This window comes from Ixodes scapularis, unplaced genomic scaffold, assembly GCF_016920785.2.
Source record: "Ixodes scapularis isolate PalLabHiFi unplaced genomic scaffold, ASM1692078v2 PGA_scaffold13__105_contigs__length_92229423, whole genome shotgun sequence".
NCBI classification, from domain to species: Eukaryota; Metazoa; Arthropoda; class Arachnida; order Ixodida; family Ixodidae; genus Ixodes; species Ixodes scapularis.
In genome coordinates this window covers 88,256,516-88,272,708 of record NW_024609839.1, presented here as the reverse complement: position 1 = coordinate 88,272,708, position 16,193 = coordinate 88,256,516, and the positions used below count along the sequence as shown (strand labels likewise).

General features: G+C 50.5%; 1 protein-coding gene across 3 annotated transcripts in view; it reads left to right on the top strand.

Annotated features, from left to right (window-relative positions):
• Window positions 1–16,193, top strand: part of LOC8052388 (rho GTPase-activating protein 7) — a 208,015-nt gene that overhangs the window by 106,411 nt on the left and 85,411 nt on the right. Inside the window, exon 1 of one of the 3 annotated variants that reach the window (XM_042290020.1) lies at window positions 2,898–3,155. The exons of the other annotated variants lie outside the window; for them this stretch is intronic. Coding sequence (XP_042145954.1) covers window positions 3,095–3,155 — 61 coding nt within the window. The 5' untranslated portion in view covers window positions 2,898–3,094. Of the gene's footprint in view, window positions 1–2,897; window positions 3,156–16,193 lie in introns of those variants that run through there. 3 annotated transcript variants of the gene reach the window in all.

Sequence of the window (16,193 nt, the reverse complement as noted above, 5' to 3'; positions counted from 1 at the left end):
TGGCATGGCTTTATAGCCCGGACCGTTTTCAGATCGTCCCGCACCCGTCATATGTGGCTCCATCCGGGCTACCGCCATCTAAACGGCCGCTGCATTGTCTTAGAAAGGGGGCCATTCCTAGGAGCTACATCGCTTTTGTACGTTTGTAATCCATCGTGTGCGCGCGTACAGCGAGCGACACGGTTAGCACGAACACGCTTCATCCCCGTTTCAAATGCATGACGTTTCATACGGGGACAGCTCTTAGCGCTTCTGTGTTCGAGTGTGGGACGTAGCCTCAAGAGGACCTGCAATCGCCGATTGCTCTTGGAGTGGGGACTTTCCTCAGGGTGCGCTCAGCGCCAGCAAAGCGGGATAAAACGTACCATGCGGACTCTCGCTTGGAGCGAGAGTGACGACGGCGGGCCCATCAAGGTGTGAAGGGAGGGGCAAGGTGCAAGACGAGAGCGCTGGTCCCATTGGCGTCAGGAAGCCAGCTGCACTTTACACAGCGGCCGACCGGGAGTTCAAGCGCTGGTTGACGGACAATCCGTTCGGTGCGTTGTGTGATGTGCGCGATACTTTGTAGTTTCGGGCGGACATAAGCAAAAATGATGAAATACAGACGAAATGAACGCACGAAGGAGACGCAAAAAGGACTCTGTGTAGCATAAAATGCCGCGAGGTATTAAGCGGAAGCTGAAATGACTTTTGTTTTCTGAATGAGATAAAGCTTTTTGCTCCCGTAGTTTTCACTGGAGAACCCAAATATCACTAATTTCTTCTCTAAACAACGCTAAAAGGGGGAAAAAAGAATCGAAAAACATGCAGCCCCTCGCCTCCGCCGTACGTCATTGGTTGGTCGAGCCGTCACGTCCTAAAACTACCAGGTGCGATTCTAATTGCACCTTTCGCAGAACGATCAGCTGGCAATCCTTACCTCGTTTCGTCTCCGCTTCCCGTGCGCTCCTCGGATTCGCTGAGGTGCCCGCTTCTTCGGTAGGAAGGTGCTCGGAACTAACACACTGCTGAACTAGCAACTATTCTCTGAAGATAAAGCTCTCCTTCTTGGACTCTCATTATTTACGAGATATGATGGGTGTTGAAGAAGATTCTTCGTAAATCGTTGCTAACCCAGCAGTGTATTTGTCTTCTTTTCTTTCTCTCTCTCTCTCTCCGTGTATCTTTTTAGGTTCAGCTGGCATCTTTCAGAAGAATGAATCACTCACTACCTCAGTACCGAGGACGCACAAGGCTGGCTCCGCGAGTTGAGAAGCACGCGCGAGGAACCTTTCGTGACGCCATGTTTTCCCTTCTCCTTTAACTGCCCTCTCCCGCTACGGCGAAGGGGCGTGGTTTCAACGCAGCTGCGATGGCGTGTTTTTAGGTAATACGGGCATGAAATAGCCTACTTTTTGTGATAGTCGTGATGCTTGGAATCGGATTAAAAAGATTCAAGTATTTGTTTTATTAAATTCAAAACCGCTTCAGCTTCCCTTTAAGTTCAGCTGTTGCGGTACATCTTTTTTGTAGGGAGGCAAAAAACGCCAGCGTCTTGTGTGCGCGCTTTGTCCCTGCTGTCCTTCGCCTTTTCCCGCGCTGTTTTGCCTTTTTTTCTTTCTGGTTGAATGTTTTTATCAAATGGCACCGAATTATACGGTAAAGTTTCCTAACTATGCTGAAGTGTAGTATACGGGTAAAGGAATTCGCACGAGCTGTATCACATAGTGTGTATTCACAATTCCGGCAACTGCTCTAGAGCATCGAGGCGCATATTGTGCGGTCTAGACATCGGCACAGCACCTCTGCATTGCTTCCTTTTCAGATTAGCGGGGTTCGGGCTTTCATAATCCACTCACGTACTGCTGCTTACCGCGTTTATATATCGAAATTATTCATCGTACAGTTTTTTAAGCAGCTCGCCAATGGCATTCTACTTCCTCGTCCAGCGTTTATGATGTATATAAGCTTATCGAGTCATATATTAGACGAGCGTGATCGTCTGCAATGCAACGTTTTATACGTCGACTACGGAACGACACAAAATGATCAGACTGCTATGCTTCGTTTCGCCGTAACTCGGCAAAGATCGAACGCTACGGCCCTGCTTCAGCCAATCAGAGCGACGTAGAGAATCACGCGTCAACGCTCTGCAGGAAGAGAGCACTCCATCGACTCGTCACGTGCTTGGCTCTAACCCGCTGATTGGCCCACTGGGACAGTAGCATTCGCTGTTTTTCAAGTCACGATGAAATGGTGCGTAGTTGGTGTAGCGTGTATAATGCAGGTTCCGCTAAACAGATAATGACAGCTCGCCTCAGACCAAGTAATTGAATGATTTATAGATCCTAAACGGGGCACGTTAGGCTATAGCTGATGGCTACACATTAAAAAAGAGCTCGTGAAAGTAATGAATACGACACTACGGCAAACCGAAGGCACGAAAACACGCCCCTGTGGAGCGGCGCACGACCCAAGTTCAAAGATATCCATAAAATAGGCGTGTCACGACTTGGCGCAGCTTGCGCGTGCCTCTGTTCTCTGCCCGAAGCCGTTTCGATAAGAGCACGCGCTTTCTCCGACGACCTGGGCTACCAGCGGAACACACCCCGAGCACTCTCTCTTCGGGCGAGGGTTGAGCGAAAAAGTAAATGACGAGATAACCTAATAAAATACAGCCACATAGCCCACATGACAACGCGTAAGGTGCGCCGGCCTTGTGCATTGAGAGGAGAAATCCGGTCCGCCTGGGCTGGACGAGTGTTTAGGTAATGCCGTCCGCCATCAAAACAAACGCAAACCGAGCAAAGAAACTCGTTTTGCGGGCTGGCCACGTGATGCGCTGGTCACGTGGTCACGACGCAATCACGTGGTTCTCGTCACGCGGTCGGGCCGTTTTTGAAGAAAGAGGTGTTTGCGGTGGGCGAGTGTCTTGTGCGAGTCGTTCCCGACGTTTCGGAGCTGGCGTAGTGCGCTTTTTGCTTTCTCTGTCGACGGTGCGTTTTGTGGTGTGCAAGGAAGAGCGTGCTCTCGCGGGAGCGAGGATATACGTGCGCGTCAAAGCGTGACTTGGTTTCCTCACGTGCACGTGCGCGCGCGTGAGTGCGCGTGCACTATGCGCCGGGATGCTCGGGAGAGGGCGATGCGGCTACGGAGGATCGTGTCTGTGCTCAGAGGTGCGTGTCCTTTTCCTCGCGTTCTCCCGACGGGCTCACGAGCTGCGTTGTCTTCGAGTTGGCGCGGTTATGCCCTGTGCTCACTGGCAGCATGAGAGCGGCAGGGAGGTCGTACGGCGGGAGCTTCACCTTCGAGGCCACTTCGGCATCTCGGGAGCTTCCAGCGTGCGGCCAAATAAGGATAAGAAGGCAACGCACGGGTGTTGGAAGCCCAACACCCGAAAGAGACGCCCCGTTGTCCTCATCCTGGCAGTCCCGGTAGTCCCACTTGAGCGACAAGCAGCAACATCCGTCCGAGCTGAGCACGTGCAGCGTGCGCGGGGTGGTATCTTCGGCAGTCCTGCAGGCTCTCAGTGATCGTGAAGGAAGCGCGAGTGATTGCAGCCCTGCCAGATGCCTTCGCGGGCATGCTGCTAGTGCCTGAGGTTAATCGGCGTCGGATGTTGCTGTTCGTCGCTCAAGTTGGTATGGGATGCTGAACCGAAAATGTCAATGTGTATAATAAGCGGCTCACGATCTTTCCACGAGGCAGCAGCCGCCGGTGTGCGCGAGCACAGGCAACGAAAGTGACCTCATAGTGCCCCATTCACGTTTAAGATGACAGTGAAATGTGTTTGCTCCAGAGAAAAGGAAAATAAAGACGGGCTTTTCTTCTCCACAGTGGTGTCTGGCGTAAAAGGTAAGCGAATAGTTGGTCTAACAAGCACGTCGCTTTCACTTGTGAAGATGAAAGTCCTGTATTTATTCTTTTTTAGCCCAAAGACTATGCATTTCACTCTCATCTTAAGAGCAAATGCGGGACTAGTGCGGGACTATGGCCTCAGTGTGGTTGCGTGTGCTCGCGCACACCGGCGGCTCCTGGCTCGTTGAACTAACGTGCGCCACTTCTTAGGGACACTAAATTGTTTCGTTCAATATCCCTGAAACGAAACGACGTGAGCGTGACCTCTCTACTCCTCGCTTCAAAGTCGGCCAGCAAGAAGCGCAATGCGTATCGCGCTCGTCACGTAGTTCTTGCACGGTCAAGGGTGCCGTAATTGAGAGACTTGCCACTTGTTTGCATCAGCGCTTGACTATCTCGCCTAGTAGTAATATCCCAGGACTGTTACGCCCTATGCCCTATGCATATCTTGTCCGTAACGTCATTTGCGGCCATGGCGGTATTTTATATGCATCGAGCGTTCGGTTCGTCGTCTTAGTTTCCCGCCGCAGAAATAGTGTCTCGAGAGAACCAGTAAGTAGAAGTAACCGTCAGTACAAAGCAATGGCGTATGGTTAACCTGACAGGGGTCTTCGCATCCTCAGATCATGCCAGCTCCTTCCTAAAGTGCGCAAAGAACGGCGATCCTGGTGGTGTGGAATAACGCACTTTGCAGAAGCACTGTGGAGCTGAGACTTTAGCCAGACTAGGGTGCCTACATGTCTGTCTGTCTCAGGGTGAAGACATCCATTGTTGCCCTGCATGTGCCAGCGCGTGACGCTCTCACGCTCCCGGTGCGTGACTAGGGCGGTAAAATGGCGTCTATGCATTAGCCAAAGCTAAGCGCTCGAGCTGAGTGTCACCGGATTGCACGCACTTCAAAATGCATAAACAAACGATTGGGCGGAAAAATGGCTGAGATGTCACCACTCAAGCAAAAGCGCGCGTGTGTATGAAGGCACTCTAAGCCAGAGCCACAGCCACGAGAGCTCGAGGTCGCTACTTTGAAGCGTTATTCCACAGATGGATCGAGCGCTCGCGCCAGAAATGCACGTCTCAAAGCCAGGAGCGCGGGCGCTTGTAGCTTTGGCTGCAGTCCCAGCTTATAGCGTCCTCCGCCAAGTCACATTAAGGACTAGGTAACTCCACGAGAGAGCCATACTGCCGCGAACTGGCGCTGCTTCTGAAGAACTCATGACGTGACGGCATTCCAAAGGAGCTTCACGGACCGCCACCAGACGCAATTTTGAAATCTGTTCATTTGTTTTTAAAATTGGTTTTCTTGACTTCTCTTCCGGCAGCCCAGAAACACTAGTCTAGGCTAGTGTTTCTGGGCTGCCGGCATAGAAGTCAAGAAAACCTCTCAACCATATGCCGCCACCGCATGAGTTCCTAAGAAGCAGCGCCAGCTCGCGGCAGTATCGCTCGCCCGTGGAGTTGCGTAGTCCTGGCTATGGCTTGACGGAGAACACTGGCGCGTTCACTACGTTGTATGTGTTAAAGCGTGCACAGTGCTTACGCAACGTGCATTCCATCGAGATCTTTGCAGACGTTAGGTAGGAGCTGGATCTGAGGATGCGAAGACCTCTGCCAGGCCAATCATACCACTCTCCCCACCCCCCCTTCCCTCCCTCTCATGGATGCGAATATATGGCACCCAGTGAACACCTGATTCATGGCGAGAAGTTTGGATCGCCTGGTGGATTTTTTTTACGGCCCAGAGTGAGGATACATAAACTTCCTTTGCCGGTGCAAGCACGTGCAATGCCGAGATTCTGTGCATTATGAAAATTAAGACATCACAGCGTGCACTAACCATAGTGAGGAAAGCAGAAATGCCCCTAGCGAGCTCCTCACCGCGAATATATACATAGCTTACAGGTGTCGCCATTGCTGGGTACTGACGGTTATTTCTACTTACTGGTTCCCTCCTTTCTGCGTTGTCAAACTAACACGGTGAACCGAACGCTCGTTGCATATGGAATACCGGCATGGCCGCGAATGATGTTACGGGAAAGCCATGTACAGGCCACAGGGCGCAGAGTCCCTGGTTGTTACTACTAGTCGAGATTGTCGCGCGTTGACGCCACCAAGTGGCAAAGTGCCCTTGGCCGTGCATGAACTATTGACGTCCCGAGCGCGATACGCGTAACACTTCTCGCTGGCCGACTTTGAAGCGAGGGGTAGAGAGGTCGTGCTCACGTCATTTCGCTTCCGTAACCCCTTAAAGTGTGTCAGAGCAGGCCAAACGTAGGATGTAAATATGCGCTGTGGTTCTGCAGCGTCTGAAACAATTGATGATAGAAATCATGGATAAATCTTGCTCTGTGCTCCATACAGACCTCCAAAATTTTGATGATCCACTGCTCGCTTGGTTCAAGCTTTTGTGTCCTGTTTGTAAGCGAAGTTTGTGGTATGTTCAGAAAAGGTCTGATTTGGGAGTTCAACGTTGCAAACCAGCGAAGCGCAGTTGGAACGCCTCACCGAAGGATTGAGGATTAACTCGGACCACCGAGGGATCGTTCGACGTGCAACCGAAATCCCGGTTACACGGCGCCTTCCGGGCAATAAGCCTCCGTCAGATTGCGAATACTTTGGGCGGGATTCGCACCCGCCGCCTGGGATCCTTTGGGCCGGCGCGCTCCGCCTCGGCGCACCGACGCGACTTGTGTGCACCACTATTCTTCTATGCTGTAAAAGAGACAGCATACCAAAAACCATTCTGTTAGGCTTAAGTAGAAACGGCGTAGCGGAATAGTTTTTGCTATCGTGTTTTTATTTCGTCATAGCTGAAATAGAAACATCTATCAGCTATGCGCGGAGAAAGTCAAGGAGAAAAGGAGACGAGAGGTCGTCATCTGCAGCTGGTTCGAATGATTAGTGGGTAGACCTAAGGTTCGCTGCCTTTGTCTCCGCTGCTCTCGTCAGACGCATTTGAATGCGGCAGCCAAACGCCAGACGCCGGTGTTCTGCATTATAAAGCGTTCGACGAGTACGCGGTGGAGACCCAGGTTCAAAGACCCAAAGGCAGCTATAGCTTTAGGTCCACTAATCATTCCAACCAGAGCTCGCCGTTTCGACGTTTCGTGCTTTCCTATAGCTTTTCTACGCAAAAGATTAAAGACGCGTGTAGACAAAAGTTTCTTCTATTTCCCGAAGGCATGAGGGTGCGTACATAGGTCGCCGTACTTGGCTTTTCCACTTGGTTGTGGACCTTGGCAGGGGTCCTTGGAATGACTCAGGCGGTTGTGCGTAAAAGGAGACTGGAGGATACAAGGTACGGGGGTGGACGAGGCTACGTCACCGCGTGGGTGACGCCGCCGTTAAACATATCCACGCTCGCTGTACTTCCTGTATAGCTTTAAAACTAAAGGCGCATTTGAATCGGCAGAACTCCGAAATACGCCAGGGGTGATGAACTGGGAAAATACCGCTCTGCTTGAAATTCGTGCGAGTTAAAAAGAAATATTCGTTTTAACGCATACTTTGTATTGTTTGCGTCCTTGAGGAATGTCGCGTGGTAAAAAACGAATTGACTAACTAATCCTTAGACTTTTTTTTTTTTTTTGCGAGTCAACACTATTTGTGTACAGAGCTTCATTTCATATCATATATTATTTCCCTAACGGTCATTTTCCAAGGTGATCACAAGCTTAACGTACAGTCTCCATCAGTACAAAAGACCCATTTGACTAGGCCATTTTCGGCGGCTGTTCTGGATTCGCTTTGGCCTTGCCCACGTGGCTTGGGTAAAGAAATTAAAGATTTGCGCCTTGCTATCTCTTAAAGTAAAGTGCCTTTAACCAAAGCACGCTTATCGCCGTCACCTAAACTGCATCGGCGAAAGGGTCTTCGCATTACGGGGACACATTGCGGGGGACTGTACTTACGTATGTTAGATATGACATGGCTTCGTGAAACCGAAGAACAGCCAGTAGCTGCATGCGTGTTCGCATTCGAGGAAAGTCCGTCGGAATATGGGTACGACGTTCATAAAATATCGAAGGCAATTCACAATCGAATTAGTTCTGCTTAATGAAATTTCTTTGACATCAAAGCGCCATCAGCTTACTTCTCTTTTCCAATGCGAAACACTTTTGTTTTAAGAACATCGTATGTTCCGCGGTCTCGAAGCAGCGTACAGTGATCAATGCAGGTGTTTTATCTTTCCCTCGCACCTCAGCGGGAGTCTTATTTGCTCATTTTCGCTCGACCTTTTGGGCGAAGTGTAATGGACCACCGGGAGTGCGAGATTTAAAGCGGTTCTGGATTTGATTAAAAATAACTGGATTCTTTTTAATCCGACTTCAAGCATCAGGAATGTCGCAAAATGTAAGCTGTTTTATGCCCGTATTGCCTAAAAAGACGCCTTTGAAGTTTCGTTGAAATCACGTGCCTCCGCGGCAGCGGGAGATGGGAGTAGAAGGAGAAGGGAAGCGATGACGTCACGAAAGAATCCTTGCACATGCTCCACGGTTCATAGAGCCAGCGGTGTGCGTCGTCGAAACTTTGCTAGTTGGTGATTCATGCTTCCCAAAGATGCCAGCTGAACCTAGGAAGATTCACGAAGAGAGAGAGAGGGAGAAGAGGACAATCACTGTTGGACGAGCAACCAATTTTTTTTTTTTTCATTTATTATTGATAAATGTAAAGAAGTCAAAGAGATTAGCCGGACGACTTCTCATTACTGGCTATTCTGAATGGGAAAGGGAGACAAGGGATTATACGGATAAAGATAAAGGACCACACACAAAAGAAAAAAAAAAAGAATTTGTACTTGTGCAGTTTTAAAGTGTCCTGCCGAGGCCTGTCTCTTGAAGCGCAGTCTTCCTTTTTTCTGGGGCCTAGTATGATTTGCATGGTGAGGGCTGTTCCAGGCGGTAAGTTGAGCTGTTTATGCAACTCAAGTCGTTCATACAAGTAGTTAGGGCACTCAGTATATGTCTGCAGTCGCTAATTCCTTATATACTGCAGCTCGGAGAGTCGATCTTCCGAATGTAGTAAATGTATCGTTTCGTGTATGCAACTTCCAGGCGTATCCGATGAAGCACAGGCTCACGTCGACACGAAGTCTTCTTCGACACTCATTAGTTTCCTATCTCGGAACTAATGAGCGTCGAAGCAGGAGAGGTTTATCTTCAGTAAATGTTTGTTCCGAGCACCTTTCTACCGATAAAGCGGGCACCTCAGCGAATCCGAGGAGCTTACGCGAAGCGCAGAGGAAATGAGATGAGGACATCCAGTTGATAGTCGAGCGACTGATGCAATTAGAATCGCTCCTGCTCAATTTATGACGTCACGGCTCGACCAACCAATGACATTTGGCGGCGGCAAGCGGCGGCATATTTTTTTGATTTTTTCACTTTTAGTGTTGTTTTGAGGACAAATGATAGTTATATTTAGATTTTCTAGGGAAAACTACGCCGGAAAAAAAAAGCCTTAACTATTTTTTTAAGCCGTTTTAGCTTCCTTTTAGCGCAATCGGTTCATCTTGCACCTCGAAGAAAACGATTTAATTTCACGCTTCGTAAATAGGTAAAAATTAAGTTTTCTCATTTTAGCCCTCTACACAGCCACCAGCTTACTCAAGAGCATATGCACGACCTTCCTGTGCAGGCCAAACTGCTGGAGTTTGTTCTAGGCGAACCCCTTTAACAAAGAGGGTTTCTTCCGATCTAATTATTCGTTAAACGACCCGGAAATTTCGGCATAATTGCTTTGCATTGTCCGTTTTTGTCCTAATCGAAGTGCGTTAGTTCTTGCGGAAGTGTGACAACAATTGTAGCGTTCTTGCGCAGTAAACGAGTCAGGCTCGTTTTGAGCAACAGGTCGTCGTCCCGTGAGAGTTGGTTTGCTCGACGTTGGCCGCTTGCAAAGGGCCGCGCTTAGCCGGAGGCCAAATCGTCGCGTTTTCCGCGGGACTCTGCGAGGGGGACGAGTCGGTTCCGGTCGATCGCCGCTTCGGGCTCTCCTCCGACGAAAGTGGCAGTGGGAACAAAAACGTCGATCGTTAAAACAACTCGCGCCGCCTGGAGCCTGCCTCTTGGAATGTTCCGGTTACGTCAAACTGGGGAGTCCGGGTGGACGTGTTCGCCCCTCACTAGGCGGCTGACGTCACGCCGAGTTGGCCCCGCCCACATTCTTTAGTCACGTGATAAATGGCGAGGAAACGCGCAGAAGGACGTGGGTTTACGGGAAGGGCAGAGACGAGGGAGCCGAGACTGAACGTAACGGGACCATGAAATGATTTTCCAGCTTCTTTGCGAATCAAAACCCCAATTAATCGTCAGTGCTCGTAAAAGCCGGAGCGGGAATCCGTTTTCGTTTTATTGCCTCCGGTTTTGCACTAAGAGAGATAAAAACTCGCGTCTGCTTTTCTCCTCGACTCGACCGGCGGGGACTTGGCCGCCAACATCTGAAATCGCGTGACCGTGATTTCTAGGCCTTTCTACCGGAAACGGAAGTTCTCCCATCCTACCGAGGGAGCCGCGTCGGTCAAGCGTCGCGTTGCGTCGAAACGACGTTTTTGCGTTGACGTTTCGACGCAAGGACGTCGAAGCGACGTCACCTACTGCGGTTTCCATGAACGCCGATTGCCTCGTAGGACTCGTTGGTCCGCGACGCTTATGCGGTCAACGCCAAGACCACGGATAAATTGCGGCTGAGTGAAACTTGAACCGGCCCGACGAAGGCTGTAGTAGTTCGGCGCCGGCCGCAGAGGAGCGGCGATTACTCCGTACGCAATGGTAGGTAGGATCACATTTCGGCTGCGAACGCAAAACGTTAGAGACGAACCTCTCGTCCTCTCGTTGACGCTGCGGCTTATGCTGCCGGATACTAAACTCGGTCATTTCCGTTGAGGGTATTCATGGACAATTTCATCGTTTGTGAGCGATACTTGTATCAAAACGGCAGCTCAATTAAACTTTCGTGCTCGGTAAAAAAAAAGGGGGGGGGGGGGGGGGAAAGACTTCGACGTTGTGGACTTTGCGGTTACTTTCCCCAGCAGCACGGATTTTAGCTAAGCAATGGCCAATGTCTGGCGATGGTCTTTTGGCCAGTGGCCAGTGAGTGGCGATTCATTGGCCAGTGCTTGGCCGATAGCTGTTGGTCAGTGGCCATTGGCCATTGGCCAGATAAAGGCCATCACCGGCCAGTCTCTGGTCACTGTCTGGCCACTTGGCCAAGGACCATTGCCAGCCATTGGCCGATGACTGGCCAACTCTGTGCTGCTTGGTTTGCTAGGTGGCGCAAGCTACCGCCCCATACAGAAAGTTTCTCCACAACTCATTTCTTCATCCACCGATTCATACACTCAGCTTCGTTGCGAGCGTTCGGTGGAGAGAGTATAAGATATGCGCCTTTATTTGCCAAAATTTCATGCCCAAAATTAGGATTTAGCCTTCCTAATCTCGCATGTAGTTTTCTTTTGCTCCCATAAACGATATGCAGTCAGTAAAATCTTGCCTAAAATCGTTTCATGGCCCTTTTAAAGGAAACGAAATGACGTGAGCACGAACTCTGTTCCCTTCGCTTCAAAGTCGGCCCGCGAGAAGCACCTTATGTATCGCTCCCGTGACGTCAATAGTTCTTGGTGGCGTCAACGCGTGACAATCTCGCCTTTTAGTAATATCCGAGACTGTGCGCCCTATGGCCTATACATAGCTTGCCCATAACATCATTTGCGGTCATGCCGGTATTTTATATGCATTAAGCGTCCGGTTCATCGTCTTATAGTTTCACACCGCAAAAGTAGTGGCTCGAGGGAATCAGTAAGTGGAAGTAACCGTGAGTACCCAGCAATGGCGTACGGTTGGCCTGACTGAGGTCTTCGCATCCTCAGATCAAGCCCCTTCCTAAAGTGCGCAAAGAACGGCGATCTCGATGGTGTGGAATGCACGTTGCAGAAGCACTGTGGAGCTGAGATTGCAGCCAATGCCACACCCACGAGAGTTCGAGGTCGCTGCCTTGAAGCGTTATTGCGCAGAACGATCGAGCGCTCTTGCTAGAGATGCACGTCTCAAAGCCAGGAGCACGAGTTAGCTCGCGCTTGCAGTCTCAACTTATGAGCGACCTCCGCCAAGTCACATCCAGGGCTAAGTAACCCCACGAGAGAGCCATACTGCCCCGAACTGGCGCTGCTTCTTAGGAACTCATGGCGTGACGGCACTCCAACAAACCTTCACAGACCGCAACCAGACGCAATATTGAAATCTGTTCTTTCGTTTTAAAATTGTTTTTTCGACTTTTCTGCCTGCAGCCCAAAAACACTAGTCCAGGCTAGTGTTTCTGGGCGGCCGGCACAACTTTGACCGCATCTAAACAAAGAAATAAAAGTGCAAACATTTCGTTTCTTTACCCCTTCAAGTAAGCGCGCTTCAGTGGTTTCGCCGCTACGTTTTTCAGTGGGCTTACTCGACGGTGTACTGCACTATTAATTTAAGATTTACCGAATAAAATTCGTTTCACGAATGTTCTCGCATCTCGGAAACAAATGTGTAAGACAAGTGAGGTCACTATGGAGATTTGTAAGCGAAGTTTGGTGTTGGCATCACAATGCTATTCCGTAGATTGTGAGTCCGAAGCGCCATATCTAGAATTAATTCGACACTCTCGTCTCTTCTACGAGACGAGCATGAACTTCCTCCGACTCTTTTTAAGTTATATAACGCGGTAATATGTATGCAAAGTTTCCCGCCCGCAATATGTATGCAAAGCTTTAGACGTGCACAACGGCCGCGGGGCATGCTACACAGAAGCCGAGCGCCGATGATTCAATTAGCCCTCGCCGGGGAAATGCTGATAAACTGCGAACCAAAATTGGAGCCCAGACTGTTGACGCAAGCCCATATTCGGCAGATGCTAACCGCCTTCGCTGATTACCGCTTTCTTAGGAACGCGGACAGGGATGGAGTGCGTGTGTGCGGGTGTGCGTGCGGGCAGGGGCAGAGGAAACGGGCAATTAGGAGGAATGCGTAAATATTCGGTTTCAGAAATTCGGCTGAAACCGAAAAGAAACACCGATCAACATCTGTGAAACGTGTCAGAAATACCAAATCGGTTGTATAAATTAAAAAAAGAAAATGATTTCTCGATAGTTTTTGTTTTAACTAGGACGTTTTGTCGACACCTTTTCACCGATAGTCACCGTTTTCAGGGTCCGTCCGAAACTGGTCCCCAAATGCACCGATATTCTAACAATAAATAGACGCCGAAAAGCATCTGCCGATTTGCCTTATAAATAAACACCAGAAAATCTACGTCCTGGAGCTTAGCCTCTTGTTTACTTCTGAAGAAAAAAGAAGGAAAAACTAGAGTTCCTGTATAGGATCCCTACGGGAGCCAGAGTTGCGCATTCGTTTTCCCCGCGCCGCCACGCCGCTATTCGCCGAGATCCATCACGTGAGGAGCAAAGCATCCAGTGGCGTGCAAGAAAGCCACCTTTACGGTCGCTCCGCCGACGTTTCTCTTGCCCAGGCATATGTTTCCCTGCTTTCCACCTCCTTTTTCTCCTCTCCTGTTTTCCATGCGCGGCGGCGCGCGCGGCGCCGCTATTCGCCAAATTTAGTCACGTGAGGAGCAAAGCATCCAGCTCGTGCGGGAAAGCCGGCGCTACGGCCGCGCGCCGAGGCTTAATGCGCAACTCTGCTACCGTAGGTAGCTATACAGGAACTCTAGGAAAAACTGATTAGAAGCGACATCTATAGGCATCTCTGGAAGGGCATCCGAAAGGTCGAGGAAGCCGAATTGCATGTATCCTTCCGGAACGAATGCGCGCGCCAGACTTTTTCGAGGTCATACGGGAAGTGGTGTTCGGTCGCAATGTCGTGCTGCTCAGCCGTCTGTTCTCATTCGAGTAGATAACCTGTGGAGCGGGCCTTCTTTCGGTAGTGCAATCAATGAATGTTGGCACCAGACTGCCGCCATTCATGACCCAACTGATTTCAAAAATGCTCTTTTTGGCTTTTTTTTTCCCCGTGGAATTGACTTGTATGTGTATGTGTGTATGTGTCATCATTTTCCATGCGTTCTGTTGTCTACTCCTCTGTATAATGTCATAGGACCTTGAGGATACATAGATAAACACACCCAATGCCGGGTGAGTGTTACATGACCTTCGGGTGGGGCGTGTAGTCACGCGATGTGTTCCACGCGCTGGATGGGCCGAGAATGGTTCGCTGCCTCCGCTGCGGTCCAGCGTTAGGCAAAACAGACTCGTCCCTATCTGCTGGGGCTTCCCCCCAGAGGAGAGGCAAACGCGTCACTGACTTATTCATCCCTCCCCGCGGATGCCCATCCACTTGTGCGAGTTCAGAGATCGAGCTTCTCGCGCGGCCCTTTTTTTTTCTTCTATTCTCGGTCCCTCGGCCGAGTGGTGGCGGCGACCTTGATTTGATTCGCAGAAACGCCGAGTCGTTATCCCCGCCTGCCTCCGGGCCACATTGGTCGTTGGGTTTTCTCCCCTTGACGCCATGCCCCGCCCGCGCCTGTTCCCCAGAACGGCTGCTCGTTCCTTCCCAGGACGCTTTTCTTCTCGGTAACAGTGCGCGGACTTGGTGCTCGCTGCGCCCACTTGCCTTGGGTCATTGAGAGACGCGCCCGTTTGCTGCGAGATTTGATTATGCTCTTTGCTCGCCCAACGCCGCAACCCGCTTCCGCATTGCGCCCGTAGCAGCGCGCCTCGGCTCTGGCCGGGTTCGCCCTCCGTTGCGGTGAGATCCGCGGTTCGGTCCACGAGGAATCCAGTTGTTCTAGGGGCCAACTCCCAAAAGACGTCATCGAAAAAAGAAAAAAATTCTGGCACAATTTATTTAAGATGTAGGCGTTTTTATCCCCTAGCATCGTGTGTGCATGTAGCCTGGCTGGTTTGGTTCTTGCCGCGGTTTGCTGCTTCCTATATCACAACGTTGCTTCTTTATATATATGCGAGTTTGTATTCTTGTCGAAATTCGGCTCGATCCTCCGGTAGGATCGGTCGGAGCGCGTTGCTCATCACAACGCCTATCGTGCATTCCTTCGAGTGCCTTATATTCCTGATGCCACTAAGTTATAGACAGTTATTAGATGAATGCCAGTCTCATATGCTGAAGTCAGACTATCGTAACTGGATGGAGCTCTCTACTGCCTTGCTCCTCACCTTCTCTAGCTATCTCTCTTTGTCTCTCTATCCGATATTTCTTTAATATTCGGAAAGCGGGGATCCTAGACTCGTCAAACACAAAGTTGGGGCCGAAGTTTACGGAATGTGCCGTTCGGAGTCTCGTGACGATGATGGTGCGCTTTCATAACGGAGGTCCAGTCGGCCTGCTAAGCGAACTATCGGTTCCAACTTTATTTCTGACGAGACGAGAGACCCTTTCAAAAAACAAGAAGATGCCCCGCGCTGAGGCCACTTGCGTCACGTCACATTGCTCCCAAAGCGAAAGCCGTTATGGCATTTCTCTAGAGGGAATAGACACGTCTGCAAGTCCGGCCTCAGGCCGCCGCCATCTTGCTTGGTTGGTGTGTTCATAGACGCGTCATAACCCGATTACGAAGCCTCGGTAATCGGATTAAGGCGACGCCCAAGTGCACCCCAACTGAGCAAGATGGCGACGCCCCGAGACCGGACTTGCGAGCCCGGCATCCGGGCGGCGCCATCTTCCTCGGTTGGGGTGCGCTTGGGCGCGACATAATCCGATTACGACGCCTTCCTAAGGCGTTGTAAGCGGATTATGTCCGGGCCCCAACTGAGCAAGATGGCGGCGCCCTGAGGCCGGACTTGGCAGACGTGCATACGTGACGCAGGTACACTGGGAATTGCAGCTGGACCCTTTTTAACCGCAACGGCTCGGCGTGGTATGATTGCCCAGCTTTGTTCCGTTTCTATTTTCTGAACGCGTGAATGCTGCGCTTAGTGAAGCTAAGGTAGAGGAACATACGAGAATGCACCGAGCTCGTGTTAGAATGATTCCTTCGGAGACGGCGAGCGAGCTGCTTTCGTCTGGAATCACTGTTCCATCGCGAACGCCGGCGCCATGCGTTCAGCGTCCCACCTTTTCGTCTAACCTTCTCTCCCCTTGTGATTCGATTTCTTTCGACGAATCAGGGATACTTTCTTCTTTTTTGTTTTTCTGATTGGCTGGTATTCTTTCATCGTTCAGAATCGCCCACGGATTTTTGGGTCACTCACTAGCCTGGGACTGCACGCTATTATTTTCCTGGATTTTTTTTTTATTTTTATTTGCGCGTTTGCGTGCGCAGGCGGGTATTGGGTGGCAATTCCATGAAAATTGCCGGTATATTCCCTATGATTACTCGCCCTAATAACCCACTATACCCGGGCGGTTCTGGACAGA